Source organism: Rhincodon typus, chromosome 18 (genome assembly GCF_021869965.1).
Source record: "Rhincodon typus isolate 14 chromosome 18, sRhiTyp1.1, whole genome shotgun sequence".
Lineage (NCBI taxonomy): Eukaryota > Metazoa > Chordata > Chondrichthyes > Orectolobiformes > Rhincodontidae > Rhincodon > Rhincodon typus.
Genome location: NC_063349.1, coordinates 23,406,269 through 23,430,348, shown reverse-complemented (window position 1 = coordinate 23,430,348; position 24,080 = coordinate 23,406,269). Strand labels below are relative to the sequence as shown.

At 41.3% G+C, this 24,080-nt stretch overlaps 1 protein-coding gene across 1 annotated transcript in view; it reads right to left on the bottom strand.

Moving 5' to 3' along the window:
* LOC109931766 (synapsin-3-like) overlaps nt 1-24,080 on the bottom strand; it is a 201,409-nt gene that overhangs the window by 160,678 nt on the left and 16,651 nt on the right. Inside the window, exons 2-3 of the mRNA XM_048607621.1 lie at nt 16,977-17,034; nt 1,677-1,768 (exon numbers count right to left, since the gene is read on the bottom strand). Of these exons, the coding sequence (XP_048463578.1) occupies nt 1,677-1,768; nt 16,977-17,034 (150 nt within the window). The remainder of the gene's footprint in view (nt 1-1,676; nt 1,769-16,976; nt 17,035-24,080) is intronic.

The following is a 24,080-nucleotide window of genomic DNA, read 5'->3' as shown; positions in this document are numbered from 1 at the left end:
TTTAGAGAAAAGAAGCAGAATGTTTGATGTAGAAGAAATAAACTGGTATTGCAAGAGCAAAGCGTACACACAGAGGTGGACACAAATACTCTGCTTTTGCAAACCACAGAAGACATTCCATCATTTTTCTCAGCCATGTATTTGGAGTCTTCAAACATGCTCTTGTTCTAAACCTGTCTCAATCATCCATCCAAGATGTGCCTACCACACTCTCTGAATCAGCAAACCATGTCTGTACATTTTTAAATAAATTGTTTTCTTTTTAAAACCACATTACTCTTTCACATCAGTATGGTTATTATTGGTCCTAAAGAACCGCAATACCAAAAAAACATATTAGGCAATTTTTTTGTTAGGTAATAAAGGTCTAGACAATGTACAATACTACCATTTACAAATACATGCTGTGGTTTGACACAATTCAGGTTAAAACATTTCATGTTTCTGCCCAAAACATGCCAAATAGTGACAACAGTTTCCAGAATACATCTAAAGATTAGCCAACTGAGTCAATAATTATTGCTTGCATCAATTAAATGCAATAAGAATTGCTTAGTTTGAGCCAAGCTTGAGAAATGATAGAATTCCCCACCTTCATCGCCCCAAAAGTAAAAAGAAATCATCAGAAAACATCAAACCGATATTATTTATTTTAGTAGTTTTGTTACTGTGGCCTCTCATGGTCTAGTTTTGCCCATCAAGGGGACAATTCTCAAAATAATGCAGAGCAAACCATTCAATCCTTTTAACTGATTTCATGGTCTTTAATAAGAAGCTGTGTGATGACACTTTATTTACAGGTGTTTACTGGTGGTAGTTAATAGGAAAAAAAATGGGAGAAAAAGAATCCCAGTGATTTGGTGTATGTAGGAGAACTGGATATGAAAACAAAAGCAGACCCAGAGGATTTTTCTGGCGCAGTGGTAGTGTCCCAACCTCTGAGCCAGTCCCAGCTGCTCCAGAGATGTGTCGTAGCAGCTCCAAGAATGTTGCTTAGAAAATAGATACGTTTTTAAAAAAAAAACTAAGTGAGTAGACCCAGTTTACTCGTGGCAGTTAATAGCTAAAAACAAACAAAGAGTCACGGTGATGTAAGTGGTAGTCTCCCTACTTATGAGCGAGTAGGGCTGGGTTTGAGCCCCACTTGCTCTAGAGGTGTGTAATTACATCTCTGAACAGTTTGCTTAGCAAATATTTTTTAAAAAGCCAACCCAGAAAGAGCTTATATGGTGCAGTGGTAGCGTCACTACATCAGGACTAAGAGGTCTGGATTCCAGCTCCATCTGCTCCACCGGTGCGTAATGACAGTCTGAACAAGTTGATTAGAAAAGAAAAGAAGAGCAGACCCAGGTTGGCCTCTTGTGGTGTAGTGGTAATGTCCCTGCCTCTGTGCCATGAGGCCTGCTGGTTGAGGTGCTCCTGAGGTGTATAATGACATCTCTGGACAGGTTGATCAGAAAAAAATATTATAAAGCAGACCAGAGATGTGTCTGCAGAACTGTCTGTCCAGGGCGGGAACTAGCCTATGTATGCCACGAGTAGTGGCTGTGGTTTAGTATAATAAATGATGCTTCTTACCAGTCAGGCTACCTCAGTTATTACAATTAGCAAACATGCACAGCTCTTTTATTATAATCCCCTTCAGAACAAAAGTAAAACAGTTTCCATTGTCCTACCTGACGACTTTAGTTCCATTCCGCATCAGCTGCATGTCAACCATACATCCCCCATTTACGTACGCCGCCAGATTCAACTCCGAGAACTCTGCCTGTGTTAGTAATTGTAGAAGAAAGCAATGAGTTTTGTTTTACTCTTTAATGCCACATGCACAGAACTAACATGGAGGCCACTGCAAAACCCAGAGCTTGAAAACAAAACATTAACTGTTTAAATAAGGAAACAGTAATACCTTGCTTGCAGACCAATGAACCAGGTGCTGCTAAGATGGTTCATTGTGATCCTTTCAGGTATAATTGTGCTCATATAAACACGGTCACTCATTTGAAAACGCTAAATTCAGGAGTTTGTGTGCTCCATTGACAGCTGGTAAAACTGAAAGTTGAATCTGCAATTTCCTTAAGTATATGAGCTTTTGATCCCAATGGAAGGGCACAATAAGGTAAAATGGAACAGAAGGCAAAATGCCCAGGATCACTCCTCTGCACCAATTACAGAGCATTAAGGCCTCTAACCTTGGACGTTTCCATTATGATGTACTGTGCAAACATGTGGGACAAATATACGCACTAGAAGGAGGGAAAAAATGGTGGTGCTAGCTCTATCACCTCATTAGCCACTAGCAGTAAACAACATAATACCGTCCATGGCCTCATTAATTCTCACATAAATGTTCCTAAAAATCTCACACAGATTGTTGAGGATCACCCCTGACTTTTGATTTTCCACATTGTTCGAACTTCATGCGATTTAGCTTTACTGCTTTGAATATAAGATAGGCCTTCACACAACTCAGAAGCTCAGAAACTCAGGACAAATGACTAGTTCAATGACCTATTCCCAAAGTTACTTTGCTTGCCAAACACAGACAGCATTAAATTTGTATCCAAAACTACAGCATGCTCTATTGCAGAGCAGAAACTGGAGTTCAGTATGGTGTATTTCACAACTGTTCAAAAACCAGCAATAGGTTTGTACGTTTTTCCCATAGAGTGGAGACCCCCTCACCATTCTCTCCCAAACAGACACTGAAAACATTTTGTTCTCAATCTTTTGTTGATTCTGGGCTACAGATGACTGCAGAATACAGCACTAGATGACTAGAAAACATCAGCTTTATTTTCTAGTTCTTCAAAAGGAAAAAATAAATCTTTAAAAGCAGGGAAGTGGAAACAGTAATGTAATAATTTTGATAAGTCAGATATGACATGATCGCCAATACATGGATGATAATACAAAATGCTTGAAGATCCTTTTAATTTATTATACATCCTCCTGAGGCCTTATTTTACCACTTCATCAGAAATGTAATTAGTATTTTCCCTTTATATATGGAATTCACTATTGCATTCCGAGATATACAGACTCAACTATTCCACTGTAGTATGTACAGAATCTAATTTTTTCAAACACCTACGGAGATAGTTAATCCTCTACAATATGTCTTATCTCTGCTATTTCCCTTGATATGAAACTTTAGATCAAAACACACGGTAACTGCAAATCAAAACCTATGCTGCCGTGATACGGTCTACCACGACACTTCTCTCCTGAAAAGCAACTGAATGAAGCCCAAGCCCTATTCACAGTGTAGTGCAAGGTCTAACCACTATCACAGCATGTCACACACTTCAATCCAGCAGTCATTCACTGGATTCATGCTATGGTAGAAGAGCTGGTACTTATCACTTATCACAACTGGCTTTTCTCAAGATCAGTGTAAAGAAGCAGGACAGATGGGGTGCTGTTGACTAATGTGTTTTTATTTGTTTGGTTGACACTGGGAATTGGAAAAAAAAACCTTTTATAAAAAAAAAACTTTTCACGTCGGGTTAGATCTCCTGCATAATGATTCTTTCTGTGCAGAAGTGACTGGGTTGTCATTGTATCCTTTCATTAATCACAGTTTCAAGTCCTGGCAGAAAACATGCCTCAAAACTGCCTGGTGTCATTTGGCATCTGTGGGGAACTGGCTTTCTACAACACATAATACCATATTGGTACGTTTTCATAAGTACATATAAGTAACAATACAGAAATAAACCGTTTGCCCCAACTAATCCACACTGCTACAATCCCTACTGTGGAGCCTTAAACCGAAAAAGGGATCCCACAAGTAAAGAAATTACCAACAAGATAGCTTTTCTCAAGATCAGTGTTTTTCTAATTTAACACTTATCAGAACCAACAAAAATTATATATGAATTAACAGGCAATGATATTTCAAAAAAAAAAGCTTGATTTCAATTTACCTAATTAATACAATGATATATCTTATGAAACCTAGAACATCCATATCGCTCGCTACATAACTGTGGCATCATGTACAATCTACAAGACGCAGAAATTCACCAAGGTGCCTTAGGCAGCACCTTCCAAGCCCATGAGCATTACCATCTAGAAAGACAAGGGCAGCAGATATATGAGAACACCACAACCTGCAAGCTCCATCCAGGCCATTCACCTCCCTGACTTGGAAATATATCGCCATTCCTTCAGTATCACTGGGTCAAAATCTTGGAACTCCTTCCCAAATATCATTAGGAGTGTACGTGCACCAAATAGACTGCTGTGGTTCAAGAGGACAGCTCTCCACCAACTTCTGAACGGCAACAAGGGATGGGCAATAAATCCTGGCTGAGTCAGCGGTGCCCAAATCCCATAAGTGAATAAATAGAAATGGACACTGGGGTAGCTTTCCTGGACAAAGATTTTCCAATTTGCTCAGTCCAGTTAACTTTATTAAAAACATCATTGATGATTGCAGGCAAGCTAACAGTGGCACTGGCGGTGTAGTGATTGTAATGCGGTCAGCCAGCTGGACCTCATAGAATATGAGTTCCCTGATCAGACAAGATTGACAGTCCCAGTCAGGGACCCCTGGCTGACCGATAAAACTGAGCATGTCAGAGGTTCTGGTATTCTGAGAGCTGGCTCTGAGGAGGCAGCACTAGAGTCAAGGACTTTTCATGCATAATTGAAAGGTGACGTGGTGATGGGTTACTGGCCCTGCAGTTTTCTCAGGCAGCTATGCATTGGAATCCAATATACTTTGGATGCTGAAAATCTGAAACAGACACCGAGAATGCTGGAGAAACTCAGTAGGTCTGGCAGCATCTGTGGAGATAGAAACAAAGTTAATTTTGAGTCTGATATGACTCCTCTTCAGAACACTATTCTTCAGATTCACCAAATTCACCAATTTCCTCTGCTTTCCTTTGAAATAGAATCTGAACCACTCTGTTCAGTTTTTTTAACTCCTGGCCTCCATTTTCCTGCATGGCTGCGTGTTTTTATGAAATCCAAGGCAGGTAGCTGGAGTTAAGATACAGATCAACCATGATACAATTGAATAGTGGAGTAAGCTTGCGAAGCTGAATGACCTTCTCTAGTTCGGAGGCTCCTTTCACACTCATTCAAGAAACGTGCTCAATTTGCACGCCCACGACAGTGCACCTGTGATTGTCTTCATTACTGTGCTAATCATGTCAGTGAACTGCCATCCTCACATACTATGGCACAGTGAATGGGGACTCTGTAGTCAAGAATTGGCTAACAATAAAACATCACTGTAAACTTGGTCAGCAAAAAAACACAAAAGGCTTGCAAAGACGTTTAATTAGTTATTTGAAACATATGTTTCTCACCAGCATCATAATACCGCATCAAAATATCTGACATTGGAAATAATTGATAACAATTGTAAACAAGTCCAGTACATACTTAGAGCCACAGAATGTTTTGCCAAAATGATGCCTGGGTTGGTCATCTGAATTCTTTTACATATTTGGTCTCAACCTCCTCTCCACAAAGTATTGCAACAGGATGGCAAACTGTCACATGAAACAGTTAGATTCCAGAAAACCTCCTTAAGACTGCTGATAATTTGTGTCTGGCCATTGTAGTTCAGGACATGATACAGAGTGTAGGCCCCACCACAATTCATTAAGAGATCCAGATGTCCTACTATGCCAATGTTACATCTTTAATTTCATTCCATTTAAGGCTCTATCCTTTCTACCTATTAAATGTCAGCTTCATGTTAGTGTAAATAATTTCCTCCTTCATAACGGCTTCTCTTCCCTTTAAACTCAATTTACTGTCCTGTTCTGTGCTGTGGAGAGATGAATGTGATCAGAAATGCAATGATGGGTAGCACATCATTTGAAGGCATTGAATCTAGCTATCAAAGCACATTGAGCTTAGTGTAAACCTGCTTTGGGCCTGTTCCGAGCAGACTAGAATAATGCAGAAGTCTTACTTATTAGGTTGCAATCATAGTCTTAAATATACATTTTCACTCCTCACTACTCAATTAAAAACTACCATCTCCTTCCTTGGATGGCCTAGTAATCACTCCGAATTGCAATTCCTTCTAAAAGAGAAAGCAGTTTTCTATATAACAAAAATCTAACTGAGACAATGATCTCTACCATTATAAAACACAATAGATGAGGCTTGGAAGTTTTACACAATTATAATATGTTACAAATGTGTGTAATACGCGGGGATACAATGTGGGCTTGAGCATGCAGTGCACTGAGGATCATGTATGGATTACTTGCATTGATGAAAGCTAAAGGGTCACGTCAGACAGTGCAATTGAAGCCTACTTATTTCACATTGCTTTATTTATTGAGAGTTTAGCAGATTATATCTTGAGAATACGGCTGTTGGAGAAAGAAAGAAGAGAAAGAAAGCAAATTAAAAAGAAAGGGAAAAAAGAATGACTAAAAGGGAAAAGCCTGTAATCACACAATAATTATGTTATTACGAGGTGAAGAGATGTGGATCAGTGCTTCTCTTTTTAAACACCCTTGGTTGGCCATACAAAGACTTTCAAATTAAACACGCAGCTATCACAGTTCAATTAAAACAAAGCTCACAGGTTCAAAATTAAGGAGCCAATTAAAAGTTTTCTTCCATGAACGATAGAGGAATTTTAAAATTTACTAACCCTGAGAAAGATAGTAAGTCATGACATCAAACACACAAAAACAGGTTTTAAAGTTTCAGAAAGGAGGGATGCATAAAGGAATAGTAAGAATAGGAAGTTTAAAAACACCCTCTTAATCCTGTTGGTGTTAGGTTTTAACCAGAGACCACGATTGTTGATTGATGACTTCTACACTATTCAGTACTGAAATCTGTAAATACTCTCAAGTTCTCAATGAATGCATTTTTGTTTCTATTTGTTTTACTACTGGGCACTGTTTCTGAGAGGCTTGGAGAACAGGGAGCAAGAGAACAAGTCTTCCAGCTCTGTGTTATAAATCTATCATTCTTCTCGCTACTCTGTCCATAAGAAGGCCGAAATATAGTTCATTTGTGTATCCACAAGTCTGACTTCATTTTTTTTCAAACTCAGTAATCATAAGGTGAATTTCATTCCAATACATGAGACTTGCAGAACCATGTAAATCAAAAGGAGATAAAGATGTGAGTGACTGGTTTCAGCCATTTTGATGACATATTAGTTTTTTAAAATTCATTCATGGGATATGGGCATCACTGTCCAAGCTAGCATTTATTGCCCACTGATAATTGCTGTCAACCACATTGCTGTGGGTCTGGGGTCATGTGTAGGCCAGACCAGGGAAGGATGGAAGTTTCCTTCCCTAAAGGATACCAGTGAACCAGATGGGTTTTTCCTAACAATGGATTCATGGTCATTGTTAAACTCTTAATTCCAAATTTTTATTGAATTCAAATTCCACTATCTACCACGGCAGGATTCAAACCCAGGTCCTCTGAACATTAATAGCTTCTCTGGATTAACAGTCCAGTGATAATACCACTAGGCCATCGCCTTCCCTATTTGGTTCAGACTGAATCTTGTTTACTGATTGTTTCATAAAGCTTGGCTCAACCTGGTCAGATGATCACTACTGTTGTCTTAAGTCAGTGATTTTCTGCTTTTAAATCTTTTTTCAGTCTATGCAGGTATTAAAATGAGATAATGGAATTTAAAATGTTGTCCATTTTTAGTATTATCATAACAATTGTATCCAATGAAATCGTATTATAGATTACCTAATGATGCAAGATAACCTCAATACAAAAATTGGAATATTGCTCTTTGAATGTTTTTCCACTTTGTGCACTATGTTCTAATCAACAACTCTAAAGAGTCTGTTATAATACAGATTAGATGTAGAGCAAAGAATCTGAAATGTGTCAGATTCTGAAGCTCAGAAGAGAATATCTTTAATTTACCGTGAATTTTTCACTGTCAAGGGATGTAGTTCTCTGAACAGGACTGGCACCCATGGAACTGGGTGAAGACTACCCCAAGCTTGTCTAAGGTAGAACACTTACAGCCAACAGGCAGCATGTGAATCATAACTTGATTCTTAACCCGTTCACGGTGATTTCCACCAGATTATTTATTTTCGCGTAATCCCAGGTTTTGTATTCCAGCAAACAAGGAGATTGAAGAAAACGAACTGATATGCTGACTCATTTTCTAGGTGAAATTAATGTGAGCACAAACTCCACAAATTTAAAAAAAATTATTGCTCCAAAACAACAAGCTACATTAATTTCATACTGTTTATAAGAAGGCATTGTATTCTGCCAAATAATTCCAGAAAATAATCAAGACAGTGACTTTTATACCCATATTTTTACAAAATATTATGAACAAAGATTTCAGCTAGGAACAGACCCAAAGTCCAGAGGTTTGAAGTATGTGGGTTCAATATGACCCACAGAGTGTCTGGCATGAAAGTGTATGTCTCCTGGTTATTTCTATGGAAACATACAGCAATTTAACCGGGTCACTTGCTTCTGTTTCCCCTTCTGCTCTATTCTTGAAATACAACACAAAAGGTGAACCCAAATAACAAAAGTACCCAGGAACAGCACAGCCCAAAATAATGACAAGTACCCTGAGAAAACAGCTTGCAGCACTAGAAATTCTCCAATGTAGCAAACCTATTTAATCAAAAGACACTCCAAAGAACAAAAGCATTAAGTGTTTTTCTGGAAACTGTGCTTGGGAAGCCACTTAAATTTGCAAAAGAAAGAAAATCTTAGAGTTGAGGCAAATGGTCATAAGTGAAGAAAATGCTCATTAATCTCTATAATTACTACAAAGGGTTCCATTCACCTATTTACAATCAGCGCTTTGTCATACTTCAATCTTTTTACAATAGATTAATTTGTGAATTAGGAATTGCCTGTTCCACGTTTAAAATGTAATTTACAAACTGATAGATTACTTAGAAGTCAGCACATTTTAAATTTATATATTTTGAAGTGGGAAGCATCCTCATTTCCCCCCCCAATCTCACCAAAAGAGACTTAGGGAGCATATTCTAACTCAGTGAGGCAAGGGTTCAGTATGGTGATGGACAATATAGAGATGGTTCAGAGAACAGCACTCATTCTCTCAACCTGAAGGGTAAGTATGTTTTCCTCAGTTAAGATTGTTCACTTCCAATTAGGGCCTCAGGTGCAACCAAGGACACATTCAGGAAGAAAACCAATAGGTATTAATACAGCTGCCTGACATACACATTTCACATTGATTCAACAATCTGTCAATTCCTCATTAACTGCACTAAGGATGTGCATTTCCATCTTCCATCCAGACAGGCTGACAGGACAGTGAATAGATATCATTCAGTGGATTTTGGTATTGTGAAAATTACATCATCCCATTGCACTTACTACTTAACTGGTGGGACAGCAATCCAATTAAAATAAAGCACCTATTATTTCAAAATTGAAGAATTATAATTACTGCACAGATGAACAAGACATGACATATCCAGTTATAATACAGTTGAGTCCACATATTTACTGAATCTCTAATAAAATACTGAGTTTTAGTCACTGGAAGCTAATTGTGTCAAGACCATGACTTTGCAGATCATCCAGCATAAGGACTATGAAGAGACTATCCTTAAAATAATTGTCTATTAGCATTATCTAAAGAGAGCAACCCATTACTGAACTTCTATCTGTGTTGCAGGGGTGGGATATTGTAGAGGTTCACAAGTTCACACGAAACTCAAATTTAAATCTACTCCATCTGCTAAAATGGAAAACAGTTCTATCTGTTGGGTCTTGATGTACAGGCATTTTTAAAGCAAAAAATTAATGTGGAAAGTACTATGATGTAACAGGATAAACTAAGGAGCAAGGAAATTAGTCTGTGTTAAGGATCTGTTGATTAGAACTGGTTTCCGACACGATACACAGCTGAAGCCTGTAAACAAAGACAGTAAGTGCTTTGTGAAGAAATAATCTGTCTTGATCAGGATTCTATTAATCACAGATAAAAAGGGCTTTGTGCCATTACCCATTTAGTACATTGAGCTGCCCGATTTAACTGAACCAAGAGAAAGGACTTCTCAAAAATATCTTCTTAGAAGTGGGCAATGTGAATATATACAACTGCCTGTGGTCAGTGGCAGTGAGTTCACGGAGTAGGAAACTTTAGTTCACAACAGCAGTTATACAGCTGCCTTAGCAACTAGGCCCTGGAATTTCAACTGGGACAAAGTCCCTATTGGATTGTCTCGATCAGGCACTGAAAAAGCTATAGAACACAGTTCAGATTCCATCTCATGTTTTGCATTCAGCTACTTCTCTGGAGGAAAGAGGCAAGATCATCAGCCTGTCTATACATCCTGCACAACAAGGGGCGAGTCAGGAGATCTCCTTGGGGATTCTGCTCAGTGGGATTGAGTATAACATATAGCAGCCGAGGTCTATGAAGTATCTAAATAATTCTATAGCATCTTGAGGGTCCCTATCTTATGCAACATTTTAGGCAGTCAGTTCCAGATACCCATAATCCTAGGAGAGAAAATGTTTTTGCTCAACTCTTCTCTAAACCTCCTGTTCCTTACCTTAAAACTTGCCTCCAGGTTACTGACCCCTCTACTAAATGGGAAAAGCTTCTCTCTATCTCCCCTGTCTATGCCCCTCATTATTTTGTGCACTTCAATCAAGTCTCCCCTCAGCCTCTCTGCTCTAAGGAAAACAACCCCAGTCTGTCTAGTTTCTCTTCACAGCTAAATCGGCCCAGCCCAGGTAACATCCTGGTGAATGCTGTGCACCCTCTCTGCAGCAATTGTATCTTTCCTACAGTGTAGTAACTAGAACTGTACAAGGTACTCCAGCCATGCCCTAACTCATGTTATACACAGTTTGATTATAAGCTCTTTGCTGTTGTATTCAATGCTTTCACTAATAAGACCAAATGTCCCCTATGCCTTCTTATCGTCTTATCTACGTATCCTGTTGCCTTCAAAGATCTACGGACACACATACCAAATTCCCTCTTATTGTCATTATTTCCTAGAGTTCTATCATTCATTATGTACTTCCTTGCCTTGTTTGTCCTCCCGAAATGCATCATCTCCCACTTTAGAAGATGAAATTCCATTTGCCACTGTTCAGCCCATTTGACCAGCCTGTGTATATGGTCTTGTAGTTTAAGGCTTTCCTCCTCACTACTTAGCACAGCACCAATTTTCATGTCATCTGTGAACTTGCTGTTCTTACCGCCCACATTCAAGTCAAATCATTAATGCACACAACAAATAGCAAAGCACTGAACATTGTGGTACGTCATTGAACACAGGCTTCCAGTCGCAAAAAATACCTTTGGACCATAACCTTCTGCTTCCTGCCACTAAACGAATTTTGGATCCAACTTGACTAATTATCCTGGATCCCATGGGCTCTTACCTTCTTGACCAGTCTCCCAGGCGAGACCCTGTCAAAAGCCTTCTTGAAGTCAACACAGACCACATCCACTGCATCATCATCATCTACACATCAATTCAGCTCCTCAAAAACTTCAACCAAACCTATCAAACATGATCTACTGACAAAGCCATGCTGACTCTCCTTGATTAATCCTTGCTCCTCCAAGAGCTAACAAAAATATCAGAAAACATTTTGCAGAATGAACCAGGATACTTAATTGCTTAGTCACGGTAGGTGGAACTGAAGAATGATATAAGGAGGACAACAGGTGAAGAGTTGAGATTGCATGCTGAAATGCAGGTTCAAAGGAGGTTACACAGACAGAGAGAGATGAGGTTTGGCAGACGTCTGTGTGCAAGACATAGATTTTGAACTCGTTCTGTAGAAATTGGGGATTGTGGGGAATGAGGAGTAAGTGGAAATTACCAAAGTCTAGGATGGTAAGCATGCTTTCACCTCATTGACAACAAACACTCAATTAGCACAGCCTTTCTTTCAATGTTTGTAAATTATTCATCAGAGGCATGCCAGGAACCTATACAGCAGGATTTCAGATACCTTGGGAGGTAGGAACAGAAGCGATGGTCACTGAAGATGGCAGCAGCAGCAGCTGTCTTGTTGGCTTCCCATTGCTGTTCCAGCTCCCAGCAAGTTTCATCAGGATGGGGAAAGGCTGGTTCCAGAAACCTGCTTCATTTTGCAATAAAGCCAATTAACATCATCCAGGGCTTCATTGAGAGAGTGAGGAGAGCCAGGCATGCATTTTAATTAAGTGGCACATGCTTTTCATTTTAGATCAGGGACAGAACAGGTGCATGAAGGTGAAAACACAGGAAGCAATTCATAGCCATGCCCTGAAAAGATGTGGTCTCACAAAAGGAACATAGTGGAGAGGGGCAAATCAGCCATTGGCACATGGACACCACCCACAGTGTACATGCTGTAGGAAAATTGGTTAATGAACACTTGGGTAGTGCAGGGCCAAGTACTCTCCTGGCAGTGCATGGCTATAAAAGGAGAGTTTAGGTTTCCACATTTGGGGCAAAATGTAATGTCATCCCTGAATTTTGGTGTAAGGGATGTATTTAATCTGTGGAAGGTTGGCAGCTGGGGATCTTGTGGTCTCCCTACCTCTTCCCCGACCAAGTCCAGGGTGAGGAGGCTTATAGACTCCCTTCCTATCCCATCACGAATTAAGCCCCTTAAGTGAGTAACTAATGACCATCAACGGGCCTCATTCTGCCATTGTTGGTATTCCTCCAGTGGCAAGTGGGAAGCTCACCATGTGAAAGCCCTAAATCCAACCCCTGTCAGAGCTGCTTGTGGGTTTCCAAGGAGATGGTGTCCCTCAGTCAATTGCACTCAATAGCTGAGCGAAGAGGTTGGCACCAGAAAGTTGGCTTGCTGTGCCCTGCCAGAAATCAAAGTCATTGTGACCTCGAGATTCTTTGCCTCTGAGGTCATTCCAAGATCAAGTTTAGCTGTGGTGGCCTACTACAGATCATAGTAGACTTCCCGACCTCGTGAAAACCTGGAACCAAGGCCCAACCAGTGCAGGAACAAGACCTGACCCCACGGTAACCCTATTTTGAGGAGGCTTGACTGAATCAGCCATAAGACCTACCCCTTCCTCAGAACCCTCAAGGCTGTTACTGGTTCCCAGGGCCCCAATGTGAGCACACACTTACCTCCCAGAGCAGCAGACATCCTTCACCGACATCCAGGATCTACTGGGAATAGCCACCTACCCAGGAAATGTGGAAGATGCGCTGGACTTCAGGTGAGACTGAAACTTTGGGCTTTCAAGTCCACCCTCCCCAGCATATTCCTGGCACATGTCCAAGCCGTTGAGAACAAAATAGATGAACTTAAAGCTAGACTCACGTTCCAAAGGGGATTGAGAGACTGCTGTGTGCTCTGTTTTAGAGACATGGCTCACTCTTGCTACACCTGACTATGCCTGACAACCTGAGAGTTTCACAGTTCACCAAATGGACTGCTCCACATCCTTGGGCAAGGCAGGAGGCAGTGGGGTCTGCTTCCTGACCAACAACTCCTGGTGCTCAGACATGGCAACCCTGATGAGTTACTGTTTCCCCGACCTAGAATATTTTACAGTGAAATGCCATCCTTACTACCTGCTACACAGGATCACCTCTGCCATCCTATTTCCCACCCTGTGTGGAAGTGAAGAGTGAACTTGACCAAGTGTACAATGTTGCAAACAGTCTTGAGACAGAATATCCCAAGGCTTTGTGGCTTCAACCAGGCCAACCTCAAGAACATGCTACTAAAATACCATCAACACGTCTCCTGTCCTAACAGAGGTCCGAACACCCTTGAATACTACCATACAACCAAAGATGCCTACCACTGCATATCCCTTCTGGAATTTGGAAAACCAGATCACAATGCTGTGCTCCTCCTCCCGGCTTACAAGCAGAAATTGAAGTGTGAGGACCCAATACAGAAAGTAGTGCAGTGTTAGTCTGAGGCAACGGAAGGGCTTCTATGGGATTGCTTAGTGTCGATGGATTGGTCCGTATTCAAGACCTTAGCAGCCGACCTAAACGAATATGCCATGACTGTCACAGACTTCATTGGTAAGTGCGTAGCTGACTGTGAGCTGAAGAAGTTAATCCGAATGTTCCCCAACTGGAAACCATGGATAAACCGGGTGGACCCACTTCCTACAAGAAGTCCAGGTCTGAGGCATACAAGTTGGGCAACCCTGACCTGTACAGGAAATCCAGGTAAGACCTTTGTAAGGCCATCAGAGACACAGAGAGGCAATACCAAACTAAGCTTGAGACCTAGACCAAAGACACAAACACCAATCGTTTGTGGCAAGGCTTACACAACATAACAGGCTACAAAGTGAAGTTGAATAGAATCATGGCAACAGCTTATCCCCATCTGACAAGCTCTATAAATTCCACACTTGCTTTGAACAGAAGATCAATGAAGCAACATCACCTATCCCAACGGCCTCGGATGCACCTGTACCCATGATTACCACTGCAGATGTCAGATTGGCCTTCTTGTGAATGAAACCATGGGAAGTGACTGGCCTGGATGGAGTCCCTGGCCGCGCACTCAGATCCTGCACATGCCAGCTAGCCGGAGTATTCGCGACTGTCTCTAACCTCTCCTTACTACAATCCGAAGTCCCCAACTGCTTCAAGAAGACCACCATCATCCTGGTCGCAAAGGAAAATCGTGCAGCATGCCTCAATGACTATCGCCTGACCTGCATAATTATGAAGTGCTTCAAGAGGTTAGTCATGGCTCACATTAACTCCAGCCTGTCAAATGCCTTGATCCTTAGCAATTCACCTACCGACGCAACAGGTCCACAGCAGATGCCTTCTACTTGGCCCTACACTCATCCCTGGAACATCTGGATAACAAGAATATCTACATCAGACTCCTACTTATTGACTACAGTTTCACCTTCAACACCACAATTCTAAACAAACTCATCTCTAAACTCTGAGACCTAGATCTCCGCTCCCTACTCTAACTGGATCCTCAATTTCCTGACCCATAGACAGCAAACCATAAGAATAGGCAACAACACCTACCTCATTATCCTCATCAAGGCTGTGTACTCAGCTCCCTACAATACTCTTTATATATTCATGACTGTGTGGCCAAATTCCACCCCAACTCCATTTACATGTACTGAAAACAAAAAAATGCTGGAGATCACAGCTGGTCAGGCAGCATCTGTGGAGAGAAAGCAAGCGAACGCAGCTGTGATGAAGAGTCATCTAGACTCAAAATGTTAGCTTCAGCAGTAATTTGCTCCTCCATTTACAAGTTTGCTGATAATACCACCATTGTAGGTCGGTTCTCAAACAACGACGAGACAGAAGACAGGAAAGAGATTGAGTGCCTAGCGGCATGGTGTAAAGACAACAATCTCTCCATCAAGATAGAGATAGTAGGAACTGCAGATGCTGGAGAATCCTAGACAACAAGGTGCAGGGCTGGATGAACACAGCAGGCCAAGCAGCATCAAGCCTCTCTGCTCCTATGATGCTGCTTGGCCTGCTGTGTTCATCCAATCTCTCCATCAACGTCAGCAAAATGAAGGAGCTGATCATTGACTTCAGGAAGCAGAGTGGAGGGTACTCCCTTGTCTGCATCAATGGAGCTGAGGTGGAGATGGCTGAGAATGTCAAGTTCCTGGGAGTAATGATAACCAGCAATCTGTGGGTGAAGCAGGACATTGACGCAATGGTCAAGAAAGCACAACAACATCTCTACTTCCTCAGGAAGCTAGGGAAATTCAGCATGGATCCTCACGAAGGACTCTTACTAGTTTTTATTGATGCATCATAGAAAGCATCCTACCCGGATGCATCACAGCATGGTAAGACGACTGCTCTTCCAAAGACCACAACAAATTACAGAGAGTTGCAAACACAGCCCAGTCCATCATGCAAACCAGGCTTCCATCCACTGACTCCGTCCATACTTCTTGATGCCATGCCAGTCAATACGCACAAACAGGACACCCATCCACCAGTCTGCACTCTTTCACAGACATTACATATCCTTTTCTCCTGCAGAAACAAACCAACTGCTGGTCTCCATGGCCCAATACAAACTAGGCATGGAGATGGTAACTGCTTGCACCAGTCTAGTCTAACCTATCCTCACGTCAATTAATGAAAATCAGACCTTGTGACTTCCCCTGTATCCCCTCCCTATCCCTGGGTGCAATCAGGACTCACATTCCTGACAACTGTTCCACAATTATAGATGGAAGTACGACTCTATTATCCAAAATCTCATCTCATTGTGGTGAAACTAGTATTATAATCCTATTAATGGGCTGCCTACTAATATTCTAGGGAAGCACAAGTAATTTTTTTGTCTTAACATGTACTTTCCTTAAGCACAGAGCACACCCCCATGTTAATAAACACTGAATTCCACACAAAACCATTCACCTGAGGTTGGGGGAGTGGGGTGGGGGTGTGGGTGGTGGTGTTGGGCGGGTGTAGTTTTGAATAAAAAGTTTGAAGCACAATAGTTAGAAACAAAGGCAAGCTCAGTCACACCATATAACACCAGCCTTTATTGCAAAGGAACTTCAGGTGAACATCTCTCTCCCTTATAACATACAGCACATGCTATTTATCATCACAATGTACACATACAGTGGAGGTGAACATCTTGTAAATAGTTTTTCATCAACCTACCTTGAGACCAGTCCTCAACTTCACTGGACTGTGCTTTTAAAAAGGTTTGTAAAGTTCAATTCAGCAAAGACTAACTCTTCACAAAGCCTTTGACAATTTAGTCAAGGCTAGAAATAGAAAAAAAGGATAGCAGAGACTAGAAGGTTTTCTTGAACACTTCCTGGATCATTCACATTGGACAGCCAGTGTCATCCTTGAGTGGTTCATGAAACAGCCAGCACATTGTGATAGATCTAATAATTTTATCAATGTGACGAGTTTGAGCCAATTAAATGTTTTGCGGCAAGGGCATGTTTCAGAGGAGACTAAACTCAAAAGATTTAGTTGCAGAGATAATTAAGTAGCATTCCGTACACAGACCTGTTCTAAACGGATCTCATATTCATCCAGGACCTTCTTACCACGGAAATATTTGGACCTGAAAAGAAAATTGAAAGAAAGTCACACATAAAGATCTTACACGTGGCAACGCTTTTCAAATTTCCCACAGTTTGAGTTATCTTTACTCCCCTACACACATAAATACCGGCCCTCACGTTCCACAGCAGCAGTGTGCAGAATTTCCACATTCCCTCTGTTCAACTTTCCTGGTGGTAAATGTCATCCTATCGCAAAAGATCCAATCTGCCGTTCAACAGCAACGCGCACATATGTAGCCCTTTAAAGTCTCAAGATACTTCATAAGAAAGTAATTTAGTAAAAAATTACTCTGAAAGAAGGAAAGGAAGGATATTCAAGAACACAGCATTAAAGGATGCAATTCTTCAAGTTTTGTCAGGCTGAAGGAAATTATGGAAATGGAGAGGGGTGAAACCATGGAGAGACTTTAAGTCAAAATTTTAAAAAGTCCACCTGGGATAACATTCCATCTAGAATCTTAAAAATGCAACACTTTCACAGTGATGCATAACAGCAGTGGTGTATACCTTCTACAAGATGCATTGCAGCAACTTTCAAAGACCCATTAAAAACAGGACCTTCTAAACTCAGGTGACCTCTGTCACCCAGAGGGACAAGGATAGCAGGCATTTGGGAACAACACCATCTGAAAATTCATCTTCCAGTCACAAACCTTCTAGCACAATTACTTCTTCACCATCTGGAAAATTTCCTTCATCATAGTTCTGTTTTAGTTTTAAAATCATTTTGAGTGAGAAAAGATAGAACAACATTTGAGTGGTATTAGAGGAAGCGGTGACAGATTCACTTTTAAAACTAGTATTATAATCCTATTAATGGGCTGCCTACTAATATTCTAGGGAAGCACAAGTAATTTTTTTGTCTTAACATGTACTTTCCTTTGGAATTAGTTTCAATATAGTGTATGACTAATTGTACCATTTATTACAAAATTCATCAAAATCATCAGAAACAACTTGAGCAGATTTTAGTCCATCATTTTATATCTTCCATTACTTTGTACGTAATGACCAGTTTCTCCTCAGTCATGTGGCTAGGTGATGGTAACCTGGGTTATCCTGTTTGAAACTCACTCTGATCAATAGGGGAGTCCTGTGATCAGGCCAGTTGGCAACATGAAATGAGGTGATTCAGTTCCCGGTACATTGGAAAGTGTTTACATTCCTCTCAAAGAAGCAGTCATCCAGCTGCTACAGTCGAGTGCCCTCAGACAGAACCTTGGCTATCAGCTCCCCCTTTGACATGTTTGGACTGTACATGGATTAAGATTCGTTACAGAACATTGTCAGCAACACAGGCAAACGTGCCAAGAATGAAACGAAACAAATTGGAATTCTGGACATGTCCACTCTGAGCTTATTTACCATAATGGCAGCAACAGCAACAGAGAGTTACTTAGAATTGTAAGCATGCCTTAAACAAGGCCTCTCTGTGATGGATGCTCAGTGCTTTCCAGAAGGTGAGTAAAGTGTGTGAAATGATGACAATGCAGAGTTGAAGTCATCATGCTGTAGAGCTGGGTCTTCTTAAAGTTATATCTTGATTAATATTTATTAATATATATTAAGCTGGGTCCGTGAGAGAATGAAAAACTTTTTAAAACTTTATTCCAGAGTCAGCATCAAGTGATTTCATGGTCCACATACACAAGAAAACTGCCTCATAAGTGACCTCTCCCCTATGCAACATAGTCTGTACCTTCTATTTGTACTGAGAAATGACAGTCTATAGTCTGCTTTGATAATGCAAAGGCCAGATAATTTAGAAATGCCATTCTTTGGATAAGATAGCAAAGTGAAGTCAGGTCATAAGCATAAAGACCCTGGGCAGAATCTTCTCACTCTGGTGGGTGTCTTGTGCGTTGCTTTAAGTAATAGAGAGAAGCCATGCTGGCTCTTAGCAAGAAGACCCACCATATCTCCTGCCTATCAGGCAGGTTAAAAAGACAGCAGTGGGCTTTTCTTCTGACTGAGGATCTTGGAGCCTCTTCCAGTTCAAGCTACCACACTGTACAATATCCCCCACTATCCCAGGATCAAGGTTAAACGTTGTTAAAGGTGGGGTTGATCTCACAGCTGAGGGTCATAGGGAGAGGGTGCTGGCGTTCAGAAGCAAAGGCTGTCAGCTGTTATCCTCCTGCCCCCATCCAGGCCCTTGGTCATACACAAATTAGTGTTGGTGACCAGCAGCCCATTGTCTAACCAATTATACAAGCTTCATGTCAGCAGCTGCCTGGATCTGGGAGAATACAGACATACAAATTTAGAGCTGCAGTAGACTATTCAACCCCTCCAACCTGGTCCACCATTTAATAAGATCATAGCTGATCTGTTTATGTTTTCATTTACCCCTGGTGTTCTACGGTTCCCTGCCTAAGAAGAATTGATCCACCTCTGCCTTAAATATATTTAATGACCCACCTCCACTGATTTGAAGCAGACAGCTCCAAAATAACACAACACTCACCTCTGTCCTAAAAGGCAAATTCCTAATTTTAAAACATTGCTTCCTAATTCTGGACTCACTCACAAGCAGAAACATCCACCTTACGAAGATCACGCAGGATCTTCTACACTTCCAGCAAGCCACACATTATTCTTCTAAACTCCAGTAGAAACAATACCAACCAGTCCAACTTATGCTCATAAAACAACCCACTCCTTCCAAAAATCAATCTAATAAAACTCTGGTAAACCACCTCCAATAAACTTGCATCATTCCTTACATCAGTAGACCAAACCTGCACACAGTAATCAAGATGTTGTCTCACCAACGTCCCACGTAACTAAAGAATAAATTTTACTTTTACGTCGAATTTCTCCTGGAATAAAGGAGAATATCCTACTAGCCTTCTTGATGATGTGCTCTACCAGCATACTAGCTTTATGTGACCCAAGCAACAGAACACGCAAAACAGTCTGCACCTTGGAATTGTGCAGTCGTTTTCCTTTTAAGTGGTACTTTTTATTCTTCTTGCCAGGTCATATATTTCACATTTTCCCACATTATACACTATTTGCCAGTTGTTTATCCACCTACTTAATTATCTATATCCGTCTGCAACTCCCTTATGACTTCTTCATGTCATAATTTCTTATCTATCTTGGTGTTAGCTGCAAATTTAGCTCCCGCGCCTTTGTTATTGATGTAAATTGTAAAAAGTTGAGGCCCAGCACTCTGTGTCCCTGGAGGCCTCTTCTCATCACATCCTGCCAATCAGACAGAGCCCTGTTTATGCATTCTGTTTTCTACCAGCCAGCCAATTTTCTATTCTTGCTAACATGCTCCCTTCGCACCATGAGCTTTTATTATCCTCAGTAACATTAAATGTGGTAACTTATCACATGACTTCCTGAAATTCAAGTATAGTATGTCTATAGCTTCTCCTTTATCAACATGTTACTCCTTCAAAAAACTCCATTCAATTGGTTAAACATGAGTCCCTTCAAAATCTTAAATAAGAACCAAAAGAACTGCGGATGCTGTAAGATGGCGTGAACCGTCCCCACGCACCACCCCTGCTCCACTTGGCCGAGGTTATCCTCACCCTGAACAACTTCTCTTTTAACTCCTCCCATTTTCTTCAGGTCAGAGGGGTGGCCATGAGTACACACATGGGCCCCAGTTACGCCTGTCTCTTCGTGGCGTACATGGAACATTCCTGGTTCTAGTCCTATTCTGGCCCCCACCCACAACTCTTTCTCCGAAATATCGATGATATCATTGGTGCTGCTTCCCTCTCTCATCTGGAATTGGAAAAGTTCATGGACTTTGCTTCCAATTTCCATCCCGCCCTCACTTTCACGTAGTCTATCTCTGACTCCTCCCTTCCCTTCCTCAAAATCTTTGTTTCCATTTCTGGGACTCAACTAGCCACTAATATCCACTGACTCCCACAGCTACCTGGACTATACATCTTCGCACCCTGCTTCCTACAAAGACTCCATTCCATTCACCCAGTTCTTCTGGCTCCATCACATATGTTCTGATGAGGCCAACTTTGACAAGGGAGTCTCTGCAATGTCCACCTTCTTCCTCAACCGAGGATTCCCCAGCTCCGTTGTCAACAGGGCCCTCAACTGGGTCTGACCCATCTCTCACACTTCCACCCTCACCCTCCCCCTCCCCTTCTCTCCTTTAACAGCGATAGGGTTCCCCTTGTCTTTACCTACCATCCCACCAGCATCCACATCTGGAAGATCATGAGATACCATTTCTGCCACCTCTAGCAATATGCCACCAACAGACACATATTCCCGTCCCCTCCCTTGTCCACCTTCCGCAGGGACCGCTCCCTCTGGGACACCCTGGTCCACTCTTCCTTCACTCCCAACACCACCCACCCCCCTCCCCCCAACAGCCCCACGGTACCTTCCCTGTAACCGGCGAAGGTGTAACACCTACCCATTTACCTCCTCCCTCCCCAGTATCCAAGGGCCCAAACATACATTCCAGGTGAAGCAGCACTTCACCTGCACTTCTCACAATGTGGTCTCTTCTACATCAGGCAAATGAAGCATAGATTGGGTGACTGCTTCACAGAACACCTACATTCTGCCCACATAAAAAGACCCTGATCTTCCAGTTGCCTGCCATTTCAACACACCACCCCATTCCCTGGCCAAAATCTCTGTCTCAGGCTTGCTGCAGTGTTCCCCCAAAGGTCAGCACAAGCTGGAAGAACAATACCTCATTTTCTGCTTGGGGATTCCTGCAGCTCTCCAGACTCAATATTGAGTTCAATAATTTTAGGGCCTAAACTGTCCCATGTCCCACCCGCAACCCCACACACCAGGGCCTTGTTATCACATAGCCTGCCATTACAGCTACCTACTGTTAAGTCGCTAACAGTCTCCCCTAACAGCTATTCATTCATACAGGCAGATCGTTATCCACTCCTTTGACTGCTCAACTGTTCTTCTCTCTCTTTTGGCTCTATCCCAAACTATTGTTTACTCCTTATCCCCTCCCCCCACCCTATCTTCTGCATATAAATCGACATTTTCCTAGCTACCATCAGTTCTGAGGAAGGGTCACCAGATCTGCAGCGTTAACTCCGATTTCTCTTCACAGAAGCTGCCAGACCTGCTGAGCTTTTCCAGCAACTTCTGTTTTTGTTCCCCTGCAAAATCTTGCTGTTTCAGTAACATCACCCTCATTCTTCTAAACTCCAATGAATAAAGGTCTAGACTGTTTAGTCGTTAATGATAAGTCAACCATTTCATCTGAGAAATCAGCCTAGTGAATCACTTTTGAATAGTCTCCAATGTCAGTAATATCTTTTCTTAAATACAGTGACCAAAACTGTACATGGTGCTCCAGGAACAGCCTCACCAACACCCTGTACAGTTGTAACAAGACTTCCCTTTAGTTAAACTCCAACCATCCAGCAATAAAGGCCAAACTTTCATTTGCCTTCCAATTATTGGCTACACCTGCATGCCAATTTTTTAAAAAAATATTTCATGCACAAGAACTTCCAGATCCCTTTTTCATGCACTTTCTGGAATCTCTCTCCGTAATTAGAGCCCTAGGACTGATCCTGTGGCATTCCACTAGTTCTGCCTTTCCAACCTGAAAAAGACCCAACTCTCCACCTTCTACGTATTCACCAATCCTCAAAACATCTTAATATATTGTCCTATTACCATGAGCTCCAAACCCTGGGATGGATTTGAGGAACATATAGCTCCTGGTGTCCTGAGCAACATGCTCCACTCAGTTTTATCATTGAGAAAAATTAACTCATATTGCTGATTGTGTGATTTTTCTGTTGGAAAATCCTGCCACATTGTACCTACATAACAGTGGCTTCATTTCAAAATAATTCATGATACTTGAAGTCTTTTAGGACATTTCTAAGCTACATGATACAGATCCACGTAAATGCTAGGATTTCTTTTAATATTATGTAGTGGGATCCGTTAGTATTACTTTGTGCAACCTTTCTAATGAGTTTATTCAAGACAGAGGAAACTTTTATCTGTTTAATCAGGATTTTGACTAGATGCAATGATGAAAAGTCAGTGTTTAATCTACTGTGTTACTCAGGCTCCCCACTATTTGCCACATTTGTGATCAGTATGACAGTCACTTACTAGAATTTCCCTTACTAACTATTATGAACACTGTGTTCACAAATGCTCTTTACTGGATTCTAACACAAAGCAGATAGAAGGTCCTTATAGCAATTGCTTAAAAATAACATCTCATTAGGAATGTTCTGGAATATTAAAATGACTTTATATGTTAATATACATTCATGTTGACGTTTATTTGAAATTTGAACAAAAAACTCTTTCCTCCATCACTTTTGAATTATTTGTTTTTCTCCTAAAAAAAAATTAGAACCCCTAAGGAGGGAAGAAATGTATTTAGATAAGAATTGTAAAGAAATGGCATGTCTACTTGAGCTTACACTACCTTATCCAATAACTATCCACCCCTAAATACCTCATGCCCTGTTAAATATATTGTTTATGGTTTCTCTGCCCTGTCCCAGTGAACTTCAGCCTTATATGTGCCAGGTTCTCATCTGCCCAATAATGATTTGTCCATCCAGTCCCACCCTGCCTGAGCAACTCCTGCTAAACAGCATGAGCATTCCCTTCCTTATCTAAGCTCTGAAGATTCCTCCTAAACTGCAATTAATTCATGTCCCAGTACCAGCTAAATAGCGTTTGCAGATCTGATTGAATTGTCTATTTTAGAAAATGAGTAATGGCATATATACAAAGGGTGACATGCCATTCTACACTGTCCAGTTCTGAGGAAGGGTCATTGGACCCGAAACATTAACTCTGTTTTCTCCTCCACAGATGCTGCCAGACCTGCTGAGCTTTTCCAGCAACTTTGTTTTTATGCCATCCTACAATACTGTTACAATACATATACCATGATCTACTGTCAAGTCAGAGATAGTAGGAACTGCAGATGCTGGAGAATCTGAGATAACAAGGTGTAGAGCTGGATGAACACAGCAGGCCAAGCAGCATCATAGGAGCAGGAAGGCTGACGTTTCGGGCCTAGACCCTTCATCAGAAA